General features: G+C 46.2%; 3 protein-coding genes across 3 annotated transcripts in view; 1 reads left to right on the forward strand and 2 right to left on the reverse strand.

The window, feature by feature from the left end:
- KCTD19 (potassium channel tetramerization domain containing 19) overlaps window positions 1–7403 on the forward strand; it is a 30856-nt gene extending 23453 nt beyond the window's left edge. Inside the window, exons 15-18 of the mRNA XM_058155454.1 lie at window positions 5508–5693; window positions 6273–6427; window positions 6593–6694; window positions 7174–7403. Of these exons, the coding sequence (XP_058011437.1) occupies window positions 5508–5693; window positions 6273–6427; window positions 6593–6694; window positions 7174–7287 (557 nt within the window). The 3' untranslated portion in view covers window positions 7288–7403. The remainder of the gene's footprint in view (window positions 1–5507; window positions 5694–6272; window positions 6428–6592; window positions 6695–7173) is intronic.
- Window positions 7404–14554: 7151 nt separating this feature from the next.
- LOC131184078 (puratrophin-1-like) lies at window positions 14555–18339 on the reverse strand. The gene is made up of 4 exons (XM_058155024.1): window positions 17521–18339; window positions 17186–17431; window positions 15858–16030; window positions 14555–15628 (listed from the first exon to the last, which is right to left on the reverse strand). The coding sequence occupies exons 1-4, from the start codon at window positions 17627–17629 to the stop codon at window positions 15623–15625; spliced, it is 534 nt and encodes a 177-aa protein (XP_058011007.1). The 5' UTR covers window positions 17630–18339; the 3' UTR covers window positions 14555–15622.
- The window catches only part of LOC131184317 (puratrophin-1-like), a 51908-nt gene continuing 48517 nt past the window's right edge, over window positions 17714–21104 (reverse strand). The window contains exons 22-23 of the mRNA XM_058155455.1: window positions 20593–20765; window positions 17714–17782 (exon numbers count right to left, since the gene is read on the reverse strand). Of these exons, the coding sequence (XP_058011438.1) occupies window positions 17714–17782; window positions 20593–20765 (242 nt within the window). The remainder of the gene's footprint in view (window positions 17783–20592; window positions 20766–21104) is intronic.

Raw genomic sequence — 21104 nt, forward strand, 5'->3', positions numbered from 1 at the left:
AGTTCCCACAACTTCAACCCCTTCTATCATTTCATCTGTTAGTGAGAATTAGGTTCAATATAGCTGACCCTCTAGTTCTCTCCTTTACCTTTTGGGCGACAAAGTTATCCTCTACATTCGTCAGGAATCTGTTTGATCTCCCACTTGTGCAGAGTTTCTCTCCCAGTTGATGTCAGGATAGTTAAATGCTTTCTGCACACCTTAGTTAACTGATTAGCAAATGTCCATCCATTTCCTCTGTTTGGTTGTGTGGCTTGTAGTCTACACCTATGGCCGTGTCATTCCTTTTTCCTTTTAGAGGAACCTAAATGCATTCTAGGAGGCTTTCATCCTTTGTTCTGCATTTCTGTAGAGGGGTAGTGATTTTTTTATACATAATGCAACTCCACCTCCCCTTTTGTTTCTTTTGAACAATTTAAAATCCTTCTAAGCCATATGCTCCTGTCATGAGTTACATCCCACAAGTTTTGGTAAGGGCAACGATGCCATATCTGCCCTCATGTACTGGGAGCTTCAGCTCAGCTTTTAGTTCTTCATACTTTGGTGTTTGAGTCCTTTTTGACTGACCTTGTATTTGCTTTCTATATCTCCTGTTTTTGTCTGTATTCCCTTTCTACACTGAGAGCCTATGCACCGAAGACAAATTCCTTGTGTGTCCAATCACACTTGGCCAATAAAGAATTCTATTCTATTCTAGAGGTTTATGCTTTGAATTACCTTCCAAAAGTTCGTCTCCCTCCTTCTCCAGGGTTAATTTAAAGCCCTGTGGATAAGGGGAGCCAGTTGGTTTCCAAAGATGCTCTTTCCAGTTATTGTAAGGTGTAGCCATCTCCTGCAAGAACCCCCCAGGCAGATATTGTGGAGTTCTCTTGATGGCACATCCTTTAAGCCAGTGGTTGACTTCCATGCTTCTGCTTCTTCATTGGACGGTTATTATTTTGAAAATGGATTGATGGCCAATTCCACCTCCCCGCCCTTGCTCTCTACATCTTTTTGTTGTCATATTAATGTATTCCTCTTGAGTTCTTTTTCATTGTTTATTTTATTGTTCTACTATTTTACTTCTGTATTCTTTACACTCTTTTCATTTGTTCCTTTTTATTATAGTAAGCCACCTAGAATAAGTGGGCAAGATAGGTGGCAAATAAATTTAATAAATAATAGATGAGAGAGAGAGAGAGAGAGAGATGATAGACAGACAGACAGACAGATGTACGTACGTACGTACACTGTTTTTTAAAGATGTAATATTTTAAAAAATGACCTTTGGTACTTAGAAAGCCGAAGATGATCTGTTGGAAAAAGTGATGTTGAGAAGGCAGAACCCAGAGATTCTGCATCCATTTTCTCCCAGTAGGAAAATGAAACTGGTTGTGGTTTTGTGGCGGGGTGGGGAGGAGAAGAGAGGTGGCTGCTTAATACAGACTAGGAGGGTGAGAGAGAATTTAGCTAAAGGAACTGATTTTGGTCCCCAAGACAGAGAGTGTTGTGTCTTGCCCGCTCTCACAGCAGCCGGGCCTTCTTATCTGCTCCCGAACACGGAGGAATGTATGCCTCCCGGCCCCAGTTCTGGCTCCATGCCCAGACAAGCTGAAGAGGAGGGGGCACCTCCCGGTCCCAGCCCTGGCTCCATGCCCAAGCAGGCTGCAGAGGAGGGAGCACCCCCCGGCCCCAGCCCTGGCTCCATGCCCAGGCAAACGGAGCAGCTAGACCCCTCCCCCTCCTCCACAGCATGTGAGCCAGAGGAAAGTTTATTTCCAACAGCTGCTGATTGGAGTGACCCTCGCATCAGAAGACTGGATAGGCGGAGGCAACAGAAGGAAGGGAGGGGCAGGCCTTAATGAGTGCTGAGTCATGGAGCCACACCCCATGGCCTATATAAAGGATCTGCTTTCTGGCAGTCTCTGAGTCAGGCAAAGTCGAACTTATCTTGCTGAAGTCACTTTCTGGTCTCCTGCCTGCTCTGAGGACTTTGCTAGGACTTTGGGCAGAGCTGCAGAGGCACGCCTGATTCGGATTTCCCTGACCCGGCCGTCAGCGGAGGAGTGGGACACGACAGAGAGATTGTCTCCCAAGGTGCAGCACTCCAGAGCTGATCTCCTCCAACGTCCCAATTGAAGACATGCAGCTGGGCAATGGGAGGTGCCTCGATGTGTGCCAGGGGTATGGACCAAGTCCCAGGTGCTGTCATGGCCATTGGGTGGCTCCAGCTGATTTTCGGGTTTGCTGTGAGGCTGCCCTGTCCTGCCCAGATCTCTTCATCTGTCCTTCATCCTCTCCTGGCTGCAGTGGGGACTGGAAGCCTTTCCTTCCTTTGTAAGCTGTCATCTAGTCAATGTGCAGAGCATGTGCTGTAACAGCGACACACACACACACCAGTTTCACCAATTACAACTAAAAAACTCAATTCTTTGGGTTGCTATGTATGGTTTTTAGGGTTTTGTTTGTTTCATCAAGGGGTCAACTTGTAAGTCTAGTAAACAGTGGAACAAGAAGCCAAGAATACATGAAACTCAAATGCTTTGCTGCCATCTTGTGAATGAATAATGATTGCCTTGCAAAATAAATCTATGAAATGAGAATGATTGGGTTGAAAGTAAGGTAAAGACCAAAAATTAATGGTTAGATGATTAGATGGAGTTGAGGCCCTGAAAGATGAATAAGAAGTTTAAAGAATAAAATGAGTAAGAAGTTTAAAGCACGAAGCAGCCCAGAGACTCCGTAGACATAAGGAAGGCTAGAGAAGTAGAGAAGGACAGTGAGTTGTGTTCATATAATCTGCATTTTACAGGAGTTGGTTTTCTCTCTACTCAAGCTCCTTCACAAAGCATCCTTATCCCGAATGGGAATAGTATGACTGATATTTATGTCAACAACCATTCGGGTGCTCCTTCATTCAATTCCCACACGGCTTCTGACTGCATCATAAGGAAGCCCTGTGGTAGAAAAAGGACTTTTGTTTTCCGTTATTAAACTTTCCCTGAAGAGAATTTGAATTCATAAGAAGAAGCCTGCACCATTACCAACTATTTCATTACAAAGCCTCTTTGGGATGTGTGTGTTCAATTTCACCCTCGTTGTTTTGAGAAAGTTATAATTAATTCCCCTGTGGGTTTCTGCTAACCTTGTTTTCAGCTGCAGAAGATGTTACAGACAAATGCTTGTCCAGTTCTTTCTTGAAAACCTCCAGCAATGGAGCACTCACAACTCCAGGACGCAAGCTCTTCCATGGATTAATTGTTCTAGCAAATTATTCTCAAAAATGGTTTGAGCCATGTTCCTTAGACTGCAGTGGGATCCCCAATGGATGACCCTCTGGCTTGAGATCTGTCTTGGAGAGAATGCTCTGCTGCCAGCAGTTCCTCATGAAATTGGAGCAATCAAGTGAGATGCTATCCAGATCGCTCCTGGATGCTTCATACCACTTTCATTTGTCCTTTTTATGAGGATTCACAAACAACATTGCAGGTGTTACCAAAGTGGGTTCAGCGGCAGACCTGGCTACGCTGAGGTGAGGCAAGCTCCTGAGGGACCCAGGGACCTATTGACTGAAGACAGTGAAGCAGCCATCATCCAGGCATCTCCATTTGGCCTTTAGATGGAAGCCGTTTGGCCAACTGGGAGATAACATTGCCGACCCAGGAAAGATCCTTGGCTCCTCCCCTGAAGCGGGCTGGCTGCGTTCCTTCTGTCTCTGGTTTGGAGAATCTTGAGCCACGCGGCGGGGAGTAGGGGACAGTCATGGAGGTGTCCTTCATGACTGTCCTTTGGACAGTGTCAGGGCCACCATCTTGCCTTTGTTGTTAACCTCCCTCCTTCCCGGCAGATGCTGCCATGTGAGAAATAAGTAGACAACCTATTGTCATACTAGACAACAGAAATAAGATTTGAAACAATGTAGTTAAGTTAAAGAAATGAGCTATAAGTAAAGTAGTGAAATTTAATAGAAACAAGTCTTTGCTTAGCAAACAAAGCTCGAATATGCAGGTGCCAGGAGGGAGGTATAACCTGACTTAGTACCGTAGTTGTAAAAAAAATCTTTGGATAGTAGTTGATTGCCAACTGAGCAAAAGTTGCCGGTGTAATAAAGTGTTATACAGATGAATAGACTTTAATCTAAAATTTCCAAATTTCAGGAATTAGTCATTTCCATAAATGAGGACAAAATGATGGATTTAAGTCACTGGAAGGCAGTTTTTAAGTGAAAGTGAAAAAGAGCTTTCTAGTAGAAAAAAAATTGGATAATAAACCAAAGGTTCCTGAAATAATTCTATGAGCAATTAACTAAGCAATTAATTCTATCAGCAAAGCAACTGAGGAATTTCCTGGAAGGATTATGCTTGGCAGAGTTTGCGTCCCGGCAGCTGTCAGAGCAATTAAATCTATATAAGACGAAGAATCTTCATTTGCCTGTTATAATCCATGTTTCCGTGGGTGGGTGGGTGAGTGAGTGAGTGAGTGATAGATAGCAGATTGCAAGGTTGATACTGCTTTTATTTATTCTTCCACTTGTTTTCCATCAGTTTCTATCTGTGGCATTGCCAAGTTTATTCACTTGGATTTCCAAAGAACAACGCACATTTTTAATATGCAGTGCAACTGCTCTTTTCTTTGACTGCTATTCTTTTGAATCAGTGGTTTCCCTCACTTCCTATCAGTGATGGGTAACATTCCATCATGTCTGCATTCTGCTCATTGAATCATATTTACTTGAAGCTCTTCTTAGATTTTTTTTAATTCTCATGTTCTGAACATGTGTCTACCACAATAAAGGCCAGTATTTTTTCTGGTTTTTCACTGAGCATGTTTAGAGGACTAATTTTAGTAACACACCTAGTTTCTGTAGGATACAAGTCTTATTTGAGATGGTGACTTCAGGATTTTTCCGCCCATCCGCCTGTCTGCTTCTCTTCCCCGAACCCTCACAACCTGCTTCATCTAGAAGAGCCTGGAAACTGTCTCTGTTGGTGCAGATGATCTCTCTGCCTTTGATTTGTGGAGAACTGGGCTCCTTCCTGCACTCAGAGAGTTGCTGCCAGTGTCACGCATGGAAATGCCCATGGTCCTTTTTCAGGCTCTGTCCATCTACTGCTTCACTCTTCCCAACCGTTCCCTTCGAGGATCCTTCTGAATGCCTCGCACATGTTGCAAAAGTAGAGCAGATGTTTTCCAAGAAGAAAGCCTTGCATGTCACAACTGCAGACTTTGGTCCAAGGAATTTCACTTTTCCGTTTATTGTTTATTATTCTGGCTTCTGTAAACAAATTAGGCTTTTAAAGTATTTATTTAAAATTGTATTATCAGTGTTACTGCCATGTATACTTTAGTAAGTGTAAGCCATCAGGGGACCTATCTGTGAAATATTTTACAAATTGTTAGCTGTTAAAATCTTGTTGCAGAAGTAGAGTGAAGTGGGATTAATGCAATGGCTGAGATTTTGTACTGTAGCCCTAGAGATGTTGCCTTGCTCAAACCACCCATGGAATTATTTTGTTCATGCTCTACAGGAACAGCTCTTGAAGAAGCTGCTCCTTGCCAAGCCCTTGATATGAGGGGCTTGATTCTTAAGGTTGAGCACCCACCCATTGTGCCAGGTGACGGTTCCTGCGTTTTTCACGAAGGCAGCATTCTCTACAGCACAGGCACAGAAGACCTTACTCTGGTCTGTGCCCTGGCACCCCCAGTGGACAAAGGTAGGCCCTTGACTGCAGTTGTGTGGGTGGGTGATGTCCTAGGGCAGACTGTACACACTTAGAATCCCAAAAGACATTTGGAAACCTCATTTTCTGCCTGCCCCAGCAAGGCGTCATGCTAAAATCTCATGCTCCTATGCCTTGGACTTGCTGGTTGTTACGCTGTGAGTCCATTCTGAGAAGGGTCAAAAGATCAGGAGAACGGCAGGACACATTTTCCCAGACACATTCCAGGAATGATCCAGACATTCGAGCCTGATGATCTCTTGGGTTATTGTCCCATTTCAACCTTTTCCCCCCAATCTGAAGTTATCAGCAGCAATGCTTTCTCTCAAGGGAGAGAAATACATTATCCAATACAAAGCTGGTAATTCGGATCCCACTTGTGCCCCCGTCCTTTCAGCATGTTGCCTAGAATAGCAGCTCGCCTGGGGCTGAGTTATTCTGAGTGAAGGAAGCCGCCTTCCCTGCTCCAGGAGAGGAGGAAGGAGCTCAAAGGCTGAAAGGGGTGAAGAAGGCAGAGCTCAGAGCTGGGTAGAAAGGCAGGAGTTGAGGGTCTCGGTCTCTTTCCTCTTGCAGATGTCGTTTTTCTGAGCTTTCCATTAACACAAGAAGAAATTTTTTATGCCCAGAAGTGCCATGGTTTCCTCACGGATGTCATCTTGGATTCTATAAGACAGAAGGATCCTAAAGAAACCACTGCCAAAGTAGAGCTTCTGGTCCGGCGGTTGTGGGTAAGAAGGGATCTGCTGCCTCCAGCCCAGAGATGCTTTGGCTGGGCTGGCAAGCAAGCTTTGCCCTTTCCGGCATTCGAGCCACTCCTTCCCAAGGGCTCTTTCAGTGCCGTTCGGCCTGGCAAAGCTCTGGCTCTGGAATTTGAATCTCCTCATTCCTTACAGCGCCTGCAGATCACGGCGAAGGAGTTTGTGGCCGAGCTCCTGAGTTCAGCACCCTTTAAAGCCGATGGCCATTCTTATGAGAAGTTGCTGAAGTGGGTTGAAGTAAGTGTGAATGAGAGCGGTGCTTCCATCCTCTTTCGTGGCCTTCCACATGCAGGGGACAGATAAATGCACGTTTGCAGTACAGACTTTGCTTTCATTGTGAGACCCCTCCCCTCCTTTCCTGAGAACAGCCACTGGAATGCCTGAGGGATCTGACATCCAGATGTCAGGTCAGGGATGCCTAGGCTGGATACAGGTTCAGGCAAGGCTGCCCCAAAGGCTCACCCCACCCCACCGGCAACCCAAAGTTCACCAAGAGATGTCATTTGGTGGGCCTTTTGCTCCGATGAGCATGCATCTGGGAAGCAACCCATCCCCGCTGTGATTCTTGACACCTCCCCCTGAAAAGAGAATGAAACGGGGGTCCCCAGTGAACATCACTGTCCCCCCATCTGTGTGCCTGTTGTCGAGGGGGGAGGCTAAGGGGTGGCCTTTGACCCAGCAGAAATTGTTAAGTGAGCATCTCCGTTTCCTTTCAGTTCACCCTGCCTTTTGCCTGGAAATACAGCTGCTGTGTTAACTCACTTATTAAAAAAGGATACTTTAAATCACTCTCACATTTTGTTATTGGAAAATATTTACAGAACCCTTAATAAAACTGAAGTCTTTGGCTGCAATTTGTTAGAAGTTTCTTTTTCATTTTGAAATTAACCTGATAAAATCAAAATGAACGCATACATCAACCAATCAATCATCATCAACCAATCCATTACCCTCCACCTAGAAACAAACAACCTACTCTCTAAAAAACAATTTGGTTTCAGAAAAAAATTATCATGTAACTTACAACTTCTTCACTGCAAAAACATGGACTACAAATCTTCCTCAAGGCAAAGCAATTGATGCAATCTACATAGATTTCTGTAAAGCTTTTGACTCAGTAGTACATGATAAACTTCTCCAAAATCCTCTAAAATCCTACGGCATTTCAGGACCCCTCCACAATTGGATATCTGCTTTCCTATCAAAAAGACAACAAGTGGTCAAAATTGGCAATGCTCTATCAAATCCTGTTCCTGTCAATAGCGGCGTTCCTCAAGGCAGTGTTCTTGGACCAACGCTCTTCATATTATACATCAACAATCTCTGCGACCATATCACAAGTAATTGTATTCTCTTTGCTGACGATGTCAAACTATTTAACACCACCAAAAAGACAACTACCCTTCAAAAAGACCTTGACTTTGTATCCGAATAGTCTAAAACTTGGCAACTCCAAATCTCAACCAGCAAATGCTCAGTCTTACATATTGGAAAAAAGAACCCAAATACTAAGTAGAAGCTTGATGGACATTACCTTACAGATGACCCCCACCCTGTTAAAGATCTTGGAGTTTTAATATCAAATGATCCAAGTGCCAAAGCCCACTGCAACTACATCACAAAAAAAGCTCTAAGAGTTGTAAACCTAATCTTACGTAGCTTCTTTTCCAAAAACACTACACTATTAACCAGAGCATATAAAACATTTGCTAGACCAATTCTTGAATACAGCTCGCCTGTTTGGAACCCATACCGTTCCCTGTCCTATTGTTCCCCTTCATTATATCCAATTAATATAGTTATTCCATACTTATGCTCATATATATGCTTATATATTATATAGTTATTTCATGTTAATGCTTATATATACTGTTATGACAAAATAAATAAATAAATAAAAATACATAAAATTCGTACATGAAAGCACTGATAGTGAGGAAGAAGAGATTGGAGGCCCACTGCTGTGGCTGTTTACCTCTATGGGATTCAACTCTGACAGGTTTCAGATCTCTTTGGCAGCTGGATCAGAAGATCAGTTGATTCAATATGCCAGGATGAGGTTGGAGACAAGCCAAGGAGTGGCTCAAGTGTCCCACAGTGGGAGAATGGGGGATAAGGGGACCAACCAACTACGGCTTCTTAAGTTGCTGGTTTCTACAAAACAGGCTTGTCCCTTCTAAGCCAGTGGCCCAGGTCCTGAGCCCAGATGACCACTGTCCATTGTTGGGTGCCTCGGTCTCCTCCTGCTGCTGGTAAAGTTCAGATCTATGGGGGTGGACAAGTGTAGAGACCTGGCCTGTGTTATTGAGACCTGGTTGAATAGTGGCATGGATGTATGAGAAACCAGCTTATCATCTGCCTTTCGGGTCCTTCAGTAGCAGCAAGTCAAGGCCAAGAGGGAGGGTGGCCATAACTTCACTTGAGACTTTGCAAGACAGTGGACAGGGGCCACTATCCTGCATGGGGCAGGACGCACAGGGCAGCTGCTATCTTACTCTCACTTGTGCTTCGATCCCATACAGTGAGTCTACCATGATCTATGGGGAGGGTGGATGGGAGGGGGGCTGCTTGGGACAAAGTGAAAGTGACTGCTGGTTGTGGAGAGCTGTACTCCCCACCCCCCTTGCTAGATCTTCCCAGAACGCTGGGAGAAGAAGGCAGCTGCATACCAACCTACACTTGAAGCGATCATTCTCAAAACATTTTTTTTCCAAAAAAAAATTATTTTTATTTCTTATAAGCATATTTGAGTTTACAATCTTATATCCATCATTTTCCATTCATCTTATCTTTTAACTTTCATTGTTAGTTGTTTGGGACTGCTCTTTTACAATTTGCCCTCCTTTATTTTACCACAACCTTTCCTCTTCTCCTCCCTTTCTCTTCCTACTTTCTTCATTCTTCCTCTCCTTCTCTTTCCTACTTCCCCTTCCCTTCCCCACTTCTCTCTTCCTCCCTTTCTAACCCTCTCTACTACTACTCTTTCCCCCCCTTTTCTTCCTCTCCTTTTCCCTCTCTTCTATCTCTCCCTCCCCTTTCTTCTCTTCTTCCTTCCTCTATCTCTCTACTCCTTTCCCTCTCTCTTGTTGTTTCCCTTTTTAATTCAGTCTAGAATGATATTTCAGCAGCCCCAATTATCTTTTTGCATCCATCTTCATTTCAGTTTCTCATTTGTTTAGTAATTACATCCATTTCATCATTTGTGTACCCTTTTATAATAATCTCACTTTTCCCTTTCCCCCTTTTCCCTTTACCTAGGCATCGTCTGGGTTTCTATTCTTCTAATTATTTTTTCTCTTTTTCATCTTTTCCTTATCTATTTTATCGCCATACCTTTATTCATATTTCTTTCTAACCAATCATAAAATTATCCCCATGTCTTGAAATACATTGGCTCCTCTTTTATTCTCAGTGTTAGTCAGTTCATTTCTGCACATTCTAAAATTTTCTTTATAATTTCTCCTTTCAACAGGAGAATCTGCTTTCCAATTCTGTGCAAATACAATTCTGGCTGCTGTTATTATATGAATAATCAAATATGTATCTTCTTTACTATATTTCTCCAGTAATATTCCCAACAGAAATATCTCTGGTCTTAACTCTATATGCTGCTGCAGCATTCCCTCTGACCATGTGTGTGTTTTAACGCAATAGTACTTTGCTTCTTTGCATGACCACCACATACAATAATACGATGCCGGCAATTGGTGACATTTCCAACATTTGGCTGATTTATCTTTAAACATTTTAGCTAATCTTTCTGGTGGCATATGCCCCTCTATAAAACATCTGATACAGGTTTTCTTCATAAGCTGTCGTCATTGTTAATTTATAATTTCTTTCCCATAGCTGTTGCCAGTTCTCCAGTTCAATAGTTTATCCAAAATTTTTTGCCCATGCTATCGTTTCTTTTACTTCTTCATCTTCTAATCTAATCCGCAATAAATTTATTTTATTTATTTATTTATTTGATTTTTATACCGCCCTTCTCCCGAAGGACTCAGGGCGGTGTACAGGCAAAATAAAACAGATAGTACAATATACAATTTAAAATGCAATTAAAAAACTTATTTTAAAATTGGCCTGAAAAGTATACAATGAACTAAAAACCCCATTTAAAATTAGTTAATAAGAAATTAAAATTTAATAAAATTCAATTTAAGCCAGCCCCGCGCGAATGAAAAGATATGTCTTCAGTTCGCGACGGAATGTCCGAAGGTCAGGTATTTGGCGTAAACCCGGGGGAAGTTCGTTCCAGAGTGTGGGAGCCCCCACAGAGAAGGACCTTCCCCTGGGGGCCGCCAGCCGACATTGCTTGGTAATGATAAATAATTATATAATTTTGTAATCATTTTTCATCTGTTCCAGTCAATATCTCATCCAATTCTGATTTCCCCAAATTAAAACCATATTGTCTATGATCTGCTTCAAACCTTGATTGTATTTGCAATAATATTGTATATCAATCTGTCTCAATCTTTGCCTATCTAATTCTTGCCTTTGTTTCAGTTCCCTCTGTTCTGTTAAAATATCCTTGTATCTAACAATATTCCCCATGTTAACAATATTTGGATATGTCAAAGCTTCTATTGTAGAAAGCCACATTGGTATTTTCAAATCATGTTTTTCTTTCACTCTTTCCCACACTGATAACAAACCATTTCTTACATAGTATCTCTGGAAATATCCGTGTATCCTTTGTTTCCCATACCATAGGAAAGCATGCCAACCTAGTTGTAAATCATGTCCCTCCAGCGTCAGTAGTCTTATATTCCTCAATGCTTCCACTTGGTAATAAAATTCCCAGTATGGTAGTCCAAACCCACTTCTAGAGCTTGCACCTTGCAGCATTTTTATGTTGATTCTCAAAACATCTTGTTGAACCTTGGAGGGTGGGGGAGGGGGAGGGATGGGAGAGAAATGTTGAACTTGGGGATTTGGGCTTCTAAATCTCAGTTCTGGCGATGCACTATTGCCAGAAGGCCCTTGATAAAACTATACCTTTCTCAACAAATGGAGCCAAGGATCGTTTCCATTTAGAGGTCAAAGTTGCAGCAGATAAGTGCCATGAATGGATGGGGTCTAGAGATAGATAGTGAAGCTGCAGCTGGTGGTGTTCTGCAGTGGTCCTCCATTAGCTCCTGTGTATCCTCCCAGGCTGATTGTGGGATTTGTTACACTTTAGCTTTAAGTCACTGACAGATTCAGGAGTCAAGAGGGGCACCTGGGAATTTTCCTGACAATTGGACAGGCATTTCCATCTTGTACTGGGTTTATTTATTTATTTATTTATTTATTCATACTTTTATACCGCCCTATCTCCCTAGGGACTCAGAGCGGTGTACAGCCATATAAAAACACATAAATATACAAAGTAAAACATTCATCTAAAAAACTTATTATATAGGCCAAAATTTAAAATAGACATATAAACAATAAAACCCAATTTAAAACCAAATCTAAAATTTAGACATTTAAAATTTTAAAAAACGTAGTCCAGTCCTGCGCAAATGAATAGATGTGTCTTGAGCTCGCGGCGGAAGGTCCGAAGGTCAGGAAGTTGACGAAGTCCTGGGGGAAGCTCGTTCCAGAGGGTGGGAGCCCCCACAGAAAAGACCCTTCCCCTGGGCGTCGCCAGTCGGCACTGCCTGGCCGACGGCACCCTGAGGAGTCCCTCCCTGTGAGAGCGCACGGGCCGGTGGGAGGCATTCGGTGGCAGCAGACGGTCCCATAAGTAACCTTGAACTTGGGAGACCATTTGTCAGTTTCCTTTTTGAGTGGTGGGGTCTAGAACTACACATGACCATTGCAAATGAACTGTGACCAGGGTGGGAGGTTTTTTTCCCCTTTGTGAATCATGTTAAACTGCAGAGCGCCAAGGGCAGAATTTTGAGGCACTCTACTGGTATTTCCTTCCCAGCTGAACTGAAGCTATTAACGAGCACTATTGGGTGCACTCATTAAACCAACGGGGAGCCCAAGTGGGAGTTTAGACCCTACCAAGGTATAGCAAGAAGAAGCTGAAATTAATCTGGCGCAATTTGTTTGCAAGGTGTCCATGCTGGCTCCTAGCGATTCCAACATGCTTATCCGAGGGCTCACAAACATGGTGTCGATGGATTGTTTGAAGACCTTTGCGGGTTACAGAAACCAAGTTGTGGCTCTGTGGTTTCCCCAGGTCTTCCCTTCGTCTGCTTTTTGAGGATGGGGATGAGATGAGCTGTTCCCCAGTCTCCCAGGTCCTTCTCCAGGACTGGCCCAAGTTGACTGGGACAGGTTCTGTCACCCCTTTCACGAGCAACTGCGTGGGAGACAATACTTTAGCGAAATTTTCTCTTGCCCCCCTGGTCCATCCTCAGCAGCTGGTTCTCTCCTCCCCCCCAGTGGCACAACCACAACCAGCCACAGCTTCATTTTCCTCACTGGAAAAAACAGGGGCAGAATCTCTGGGTTCTGCCTTCTCAACCTCACACCCCTCCACTTCCAGCAGACCTGCACGGTCTTTGACTTTCTAACATACAGAAGGTCATTTTTTAAAAATATTACATTTTTAAATTTTACTTTTGTTGACCATCTTGACCAGGGGGGTTAAACTAGCTGCGTCACGTTGCCATTACATTTTGTGACATTTTTCCCATTCAGAAACTGGGATGGGCGTTGCCTGCGGATGATGCATCCGGCCCATGGGCCGCCAGTTTGACACATCTGACCTTGACTTATTTTGAGCTTTATTTTTTCAGCCAGTTCCTTCAATTTCTAGGGACTCCATCTCTTCAACATTCATGAAAGGTCTGCCTCATCCTGGCCTCTTTAGATTTCTCCCATTTTACTTCTTTGTGAAAATTATTTGCAGTTATGTTTTTAGCTTCACATTTGTGGGATTTCCCAACCTTTGAGGATGTTCTTCTTCCCAAGAATGTAAAGGCCGCTCTCAGGATGAGCTCTACGCTTCCGTTTGCCTATTGCCTCAAATGCCCCAAAACATCTTCAGCGAAGTAAATGAATGGTGGAGGGAAGAAAGGGGTAAATGTGTGATGTGTATTTTTTGCCTGTGATTGAGCATGTAGGGCATGTCACTTTTTAAATCCACACACTGGTTCAGCCTCCATTTCAGAGGACTTGCATCTTCTCCCCGGTATGATTTAGAACAGGTCTTGGTCTGTGAAATCCCACCCCCACCCCCCCGTTTTATTCTCTGGCACACACCCTGGAACCCATCCTCCTGATGGGTAGCTTAGGGCAGCTGAGGCCCTAAGACAGCTGGGATATCTTTCTCCATCTTGTGGGCTTACAAGTCTGCCCCGAGATGAAGGTATCAATTCAACAACTTTATTCCACATAGCATCTATCTGGATGTCATGAAGACTGTAATGATCTTTTTTTCAATTTTTAAACTTTTAAAAAACTTTTTTCAACTTTTAATTTTTTTTTCAATTTTTAAATCTTTTCAATTTTCAATTTGTTTTCAATTTAAAACTTTTTTCAATTTTTAAAAATGTTTTCAATTTTCATTTTTCAATTAAAAAAATAAAAAACACTTAATTCTTTAGAAATTTTTAAATTCTTAATGATCTAAGAGGAAAACAAATAAAATCATGGAAAAAGAAACACACTTCAAAACAGGGAAGACAGTGATGAAGAAAACCAACTAAGATGATTAAAGGCTTGGAGTCTAATATAAATGAAGAATGGTTATAGGATTTGGGTATGGGTACTCTAGAGAAAAGAAGGACTAGGGGTGAAATGATAGCAGTATTCCACTTTTGAGTATCTACCACAAAGAGGGGGTCAACTTATTTTTGAAAGCACCAGAAGGCAAAACAGGAAACGATGGAAACTAATCAAAGAAAGAAGCAACCTGGAATTAAGGAGAAATTTCCTAAAAGTGAAGAGAATTAAGCAGTGGAACAACTTGCCTTCGGAAGTTGTGGGTCCTTCATCACTGGAGGTTTTTAAGGAGACTAGACAGCCACTTGTCTGAAATGGTATAGGCCAGGGCCTTCTGCTAGAGCAGGGGGTTGGAGTAGAAGTCCTCTTAGCTCCCTTCCACTTCTACTGAGTCTAATCTTAGCAATAAACATGCAGCCAAACAACCGGAAGAAACAAACTTTTTATTGAGATTTAAAAATAACATTGGTGGCAACTATATATTAGGACTTTATTTCTAGCAGTAACAATAATTAAAAAATAACCAAAATCAAGGAGTTCCAGAACTGTGAGTGAGATGCTGTGTTCCTGCAAAATTTAGTCTAAGCTTTCTTCAGTTTTTTTGTAAACTCTATAAAAGCCAGTAATAAATTAAGAAGAAAACATTTCTGATGTTTCTAAATCCCATACAGAGGGTCTCCATGCTATATTGCACCAAATAGCTGCAATAATACCTGTTCTCACAAAGTGAAACTGTCAATTCTTAAATAAAAGCTATACTCATAGCATGTGAATGGAACAAAGTTGTGATTAACAACAACATCATAACGGTGCCTAGAGAAGGTGCGTGAAAAACTGAACTCTCAAAAAAATCCGCTCAACGGGCTGAGTCAGAGGTGCCTTTATTGAACTAGAGGATCACAGAAAACTCCCAAAGGAGCAGCTCCCGATTCAAAGAAACAAAGGAACCTTTCTTCAGGTGGAGGATGGAGGCCTCGTCCTGCCAAGCAGAAGAATCCAAGCTGCTGTTTTACCTCACAGGAAGGCAAGGGGGCTGACCTGGCACTTTGCTTTCTGTGGAACTTGCTTTTGAAATCATTAGTAAGCACCAGGCAAGAAAGCAAAAAAGCTAGATTACAAGATTTAATGTTCATACAGAAATAATTATTTCTGGGATTTGATTCCTTCTGCATATTTATACAATTACTGAAACTTGTGTGTGAACAAAACCTGCCAGGTGTGGAAACCAAGCCAGCCAGCGAGCGGTGGGATCATTCTCCCGCTTGCACTTCTTTCCCCTCCCCGCCACCGCAGTTGGCCTTTGGGTCCTGTTCGAGCTACCAACCCTCGTCAACCGGCCTTTCTCAGCTGCTGCTGCTTCCCCGTGCCAGCTCTCAGACTACCGGAAGAGGCAGGCCAGAGCCTGCTTCCCTCCTGTAGAGCTTGACAGGAGGATAAGGGGCCCTCGTAGCATCAGGGGTCTGCCCAGCAATCGGGTTCCTTCTTTTCTGGCTGCATTCAAACCTGCAAGACAGCAGCATCTGGGAGTTGCACAGGTAGATAACTGGGCTGCCCCAGTTTGTCTGCATTGGCCAGCAAGGTACCAGTTCCTTGAAGATGCAAGCCCACCCAGCACACCCAAAGCCTGCAGGTGGTCTGCACGGACCATCCTCACTCTATGCCGCGCAGCAGCCATGGGGGCAGAACTCTCGGGAGGAGGGCCAGCTTGGCCTGCTAAGCCCCATTTGCTTACCGCTGAAACATACTGGTTGTTGGGGAAACAGCCTTTCTCCATATCTGTGGTGGTTAAGGAGAAGTCTGTAGGAAGTGGGGATCTCCAGTCCTCGCTCAAGTTGTGAAGGCAGCTGTCAGAACTGCTGGAGCCACTTCCAGGCAGGCCCTGGGAGGACCCGGAGCTCTCGGTGGCTAAAGGGGAAGAAGAAAACTCTGGGCACGTTGAGAAGACACACACTCCAGTTGCTGGAAGAAGGGGAGAAGGGCTGCTTCTCCTGCAGTCCCATCCCTCCCCACTGTCCTTGCGCCTTCCCTTGCGGCTACACTCCTCCCTCCTCCCAAACAGTCTTCGTGCCCAGAGGGGCTTCCCCACCCCACCCCGCTCTCTTAAACTGAACTGCACTGAGCAGTTGGGGGGCTGCGTGAAGGAGAAATGTCTCAGCACCCCAGCTCAAAAGGCTCAGCTTTGCTTTTTGACCACCTGAAACGGATCAGCACCACCTCCACCATGGCCAGCTGCTATTTTCTCCCAGGGTCATTTATCAACTAGTCAGAAAAGCACAAGTCCCACTGCTCATCCACTTGCCATTTCCCTCCACTGAGAAAGTTCCATGTTTATTCCTAGGCTTCGTTTCTGTTCTTAGCAAAGTGTAAAAGGAAACAATCTTATATTACAATTGTTAAATTCACACAGCCTTTGGGCAATGAGTTTTGTCGAAGGCTTTTAAAAACGCAGCACCAACCGGGTCACCTCCACCCGTGAAATCTCTGCTGATCTCCCTTCAGCTAGGCTTGCTCATCTATGCATCTAGTGCCTCTCTGGTGACTCAGGGTGACAAATGGGGAACAAAATTAGCTCTCCTGTTAGGAACTGAGGGTTGCAGACAAGGGCTGCCCGGTCAGATGGCTGGCACCTCACAAGTCAAACTAAGTGCCAGGCCTTTGGTATCAATTCTGCCAGAGGGTCTCCATAACCTTCCTGTCCCAGCCGTGGGCTTTGCAAGTCACTTGGAGTCTGCTCTGGCTCCAGCCAACTGAAGTCCACAATCTTAGTTAAATTCGAGAAACACTGATCAGTGTTTCTAATTTGACCTTTGCAGATGTGACCTTTGCAGATATACCTGAAGCAGCTCGCCCAGATTGCGGCTTCCATGGCAGAGACTGGGAACCAAGATGGTTTGCTCCACAGGGGCTGAGTGACTGTGCCTTGGTTGACCACAGCACCTGGCAGTTCCTATCAGCTGGTGGAGTTACAGGATTAGGCTAACTGAAGAGAGATGTTCCAGGAAATCTCCTGGAGGACAATACTTTCTGAGACGGTGCTAGAAAAAGATGGATCATACATACTCATAGAGGGCTGACTGCTTGTCTCGTTCTCCATCTCCTCTTCCTCAGGGCAGACCCCAGCCCTTAAAGGAAGGTTGGTGGGCAGCACTGTAGGCAGCAAGGTCTGATCCAGGTACATGTGTAGGTTGAGAGCCCCAATCCCCGAGCAGGAGGCTGGGCTGCCGGCGGACAGAGTGGTCGGAGATCTCTTGTAAGGGTTGGCGTGGTCAAAGACAGACACCGCGATGGAAGCCCTGGTTCTGGCGCCTGCCACAAAGAGAGGAATTCATCATGTAGACCAGTGCAGCCTTGGGCGGCCAAAGGACACGGCAGGAGCACGTTGGGGAGGGACCCACCTCTGCCTTTCATAATGTAATTGATGGCTCGGTCGTGAATGGCAGCCTCGCTAGGCTTGATGTCCAGGAAAGGCTTGTTCCCAATCCCCATGGACAACATCTCCTGCATGCGGACCTCTGATGGGGAGAAATGTCAATCGTTGAGAAGCGCCCATTCTTCCCCCATCAGACTAAATTATCTTCCCCCACTCCATCACAATCCTTCCAGGGAGTGCAGCCTCCCTCCAAATTCTCTGATCGATTCTTCCGTTTTGCTCCTCCACTGGAACGCAACATGCAACTGTCCCAATTATGAATTTCCTACACACCCAGAACAATCTCAGGGCTCAGGGTAGGGGTGGCGGGGTGGCGGTTGTGATTAGAGAGAGTCTAGAGCTGAGGGAGACCACTGTACCTCAGATTGCCGGGTGCGAATCCCTCTTTGTGAGATGGGGTCATAGGTGCCAGATGGGTTTGCTGATCACGTACCTGGCTCCTTGCTGCGTGACAGCTGCCCTGCCCGAGCTCCTGGAGGTGCTGGCCGGGGTGGCAGTTGAGACCCCCAGACTTTTAGTCATGGGGGACTTTAACTTGCCATCGTCCGGCTCGTCATCGACGGCAGCTCGGGAGTTCATGGCTTCCATGACGGCCTTGGACCTGACCCAAGTAGTTGATGGCCCTACTCACATTGGGGGTGGCACTCTGGACCTGATTTTTGTCTCTGGTCAGTGGTCGAGAGATCTGGACTTAAAGGAAATAGTCACTGAACCTTTGTCATGGTCAGATCACTCTCTCCTTCGTCTGGACTTTCTGACCGCCATTCACCACCGCAGGGAGACGGAGCCGACGTTGGTTCCGTCCCAGGCGCCTGATGGACCCGGAGGGTTCGGACGGAGCTTGGGCCATTTCCTGAGGTCTGGCTCACGGCTCGGCTGAGGAACTTGTTGCGGCCTGGGAGCGGGCGCGGCGGGGCCTTAGACCGTGTCGTGCCTTTGCGACCTCTGACCCGGCGCGGGTCCCAACCGGCTCCTTGGTTCTCCGAGGAGCTGAGAGGATGAGCGCGGAGAAGGCGCCTAGAGAGTTCCTGGAGGTCCAGCCGTTCAGAAGCTGATCGGACACTAGTGAAGTCCTATACTAGGACTTACCTAGTGGCATTGAGGAAGCGAGGCGTAGCTCGCCTCCTCCCCCTTTGCACCGGCAGAAACCCGCCCACCCGCCCTGTTGCGGGTGCCCCCCCCCCTCCTACACGGGGGGGGGCGGGATGACCCGTTGCAGGGACGTGCTGAGGAGTTTAACGGTTATCTATACGATAAAATCGTTCAGCTTCGGGATGGTTTGGACCAAGATTGCGGTGATACGGGTGAGACGGCTGAGGGTGGTCTTGGTGACATTTTATGGGATGAGTTTGACCCTGTCGCTCCGAGGACATGGACAGGTTGTTGGGAGGCTGAATGCCACCACGTGTTTACTGGACCCGTGCCCCTCCTGGTTGGTGCTGGCCACGCAGGAGGTGACACGAGGCTGGCTCAGGCGATTCTGGCGCTTCCTTGGTGGAGGGTGTCTTTCCGGCCGCCTTGAAAGAGGCGGTGGTGAGGCCCCTCCTCAAGAAGCCTTCCCTGGACCCAGCTGTTTTAGGTAATTATCGTCCGGTCTCCAACCTTCGCTTCGCGAAGTATGGTGGCATATCAGTTTCCCTTGCACCTGGATGAAACTGTCTATCTAGACCCGTTCCAGTCCGGTTTCCGGCCCGGTTACAGCACGGAGACGGCTTTGGTCGCGTTGGTGGATGATCTCTGGAGGGCCAGGGATAGGGGTTGTTCCTCTGCCCTGGTCCTATTAGACCTCTCAGCGGCTTTTGATACCATCGACCATGGTATCCTGCTGCGCCGGTTGGAGGGATTGGGAGTGGGAGGCACCGTTTACCGGTGGTTCTCCTCCTATCTCTCCGACCGGTCGCAGTCGGTGTTGACAGGGGGGCAGAGGTCGGCCCGGGCGCCTCACTTGTGGGGTGCCGCGGGGATCGATCCTCTCGCCTTCTGTTCAACATCTACATGAAGCCGCTGGGTGAGATCATCAGTGGGTTCGGTGTGAGGTACCAGCTGTATGCGGATGACACCCAGCTGTACTTTTCACACGGACCACCCCAACGAAGCAGTGCTGTCCCGGTGTCTGGAGGCCGTCGGGTCTGGATGGGGAGAAACAGGCTCAAGCTCAATCCCTCCAAGACAGAGTGGCTGTGGATGCGGCATCCCGGTACAGTCAGCTAAATCGCGGCTGACCATCGGTGGCGAGTCATTGGCCCCGATGGAAAGGGTCCGCAACTTAGGCGTCCTCCTGGATGAACGGCTGTCTCTAGGAGACCATTTGGCGGCCGTCTCCAGGAGAGCGTTCTACCAGGGTCGCCTGGGGCGCCAGTTGCGCCTTTCTGGACCGGGATGCCCTATGCACGGTCACTCACGCCTCGTGACGTCTCGCCTGGATTACTGCAACGCTCTCTACATGGGGCTCCCTTGAAGGGCAACCGGAGGCTGCAGTTAGTCCAGAATGCGGCTGCGCGGGTGATAGATGGAGCCCCCCGTGGCTCCCGTATAACATCCATCCTGCGCAGGCTGCACTGGCTACCTGTGGCTTTCCGGGTGCGCTTCAAGGTTTTGGTGACCACCTTTAAAGCGCTCCATGGCATAGGGCGGGTTATCTGGGACCGCCTACTGCTACCGAATACCTCTCACCGACCCGTGCGCTCTCACAGAGGGACTCCTCAGGGTGCCGTCAGCTAGGCAGTGTCGTCTGGCGACACCCAGGAAGGGCCTTCTCTGTGGGGCTCCCACCCTCTGGAACGAACTCCCCAGGACTCCGTCAACTTCCGGACCTTGAACCTTCCGTCATGAGCTCAAGACTCATTTATTCATCTGTGCAGGACTGGCTAGATTTTTAAATTTAGAGGGTTTTAAATTGATTTTAATATTTATATTTCTATTTTAATAATTGGTATTATTAATTATTGGCATTAGAATAAGTCTTTAATGATTATTTTAATTGGGCAGAACTCTCGGGAGGAGGGCCAGCTTGGCCTGCTAAGCCCCATTTGCTTACCGCTGAAACATACTGGTTGTTGGGGAAACAGCCTTTCTCCATATCTGTGGTGGTTAAGGAGAAGTCTGTAGGAAGTGGGGATCTCCAGTCCTCGCTCAAGTTGTGAAGGCAGCTGTCAGAACTGCTGGAGCCACTTCCAGGCAGGCCCTGGGAGGACCCGGAGCTCTCGGTGGCTAAAGGGGAAGAAGAAAACTCTGGGCACGTTGAGAAGACACACACTCCAGTTGCTGGAAGAAGGGGAGAAGGGCTGCTTCTCCTGCAGTCCCATCCCTCCCCACTGTCCTTGCGCCTTCCCTTGCGGCTACACTCCTCCCTCCTCCCAAACAGTCTTCGTGCCCAGAGGGGCTTCCCCACCCCACCCCGCTCTCTTAAACTGAACTGCACTGAGCAGTTGGGGGGCTGCGTGAAGGAGAAATGTCTCAGCACCCCAGCTCAAAAGGCTCAGCTTTGCTTTTTGACCACCTGAAACGGATCAGCACCACCTCCACCATGGCCATCTGCTATTTTCTCCC

This window comes from Ahaetulla prasina, chromosome 12 (genome assembly GCF_028640845.1).
Source record: "Ahaetulla prasina isolate Xishuangbanna chromosome 12, ASM2864084v1, whole genome shotgun sequence".
Lineage (NCBI taxonomy): Eukaryota > Metazoa > Chordata > Lepidosauria > Squamata > Colubridae > Ahaetulla > Ahaetulla prasina.

Coding starts and splice junctions, on each gene's coding strand:
- LOC131184078 (XM_058155024.1), bottom strand. CDS start 17,629: ATGCAGGAGATGTTGTCCATGGGGATTGGGAACAAGCCTTTCCTGGAC. Junction 17,432..17,520: donor TTACATTATGAAAGGCAGAG/GTGGGTCCCTCC, acceptor TCTTTGTGGCAG/GCGCCAGAACCAGGGCTTCC. Junction 16,031..17,185: donor AAGCAGTCAGCCCTCTATGA/GTATGTATGATC, acceptor CTTCCCCTTTAG/CCACCGAGAGCTCCGGGTCC.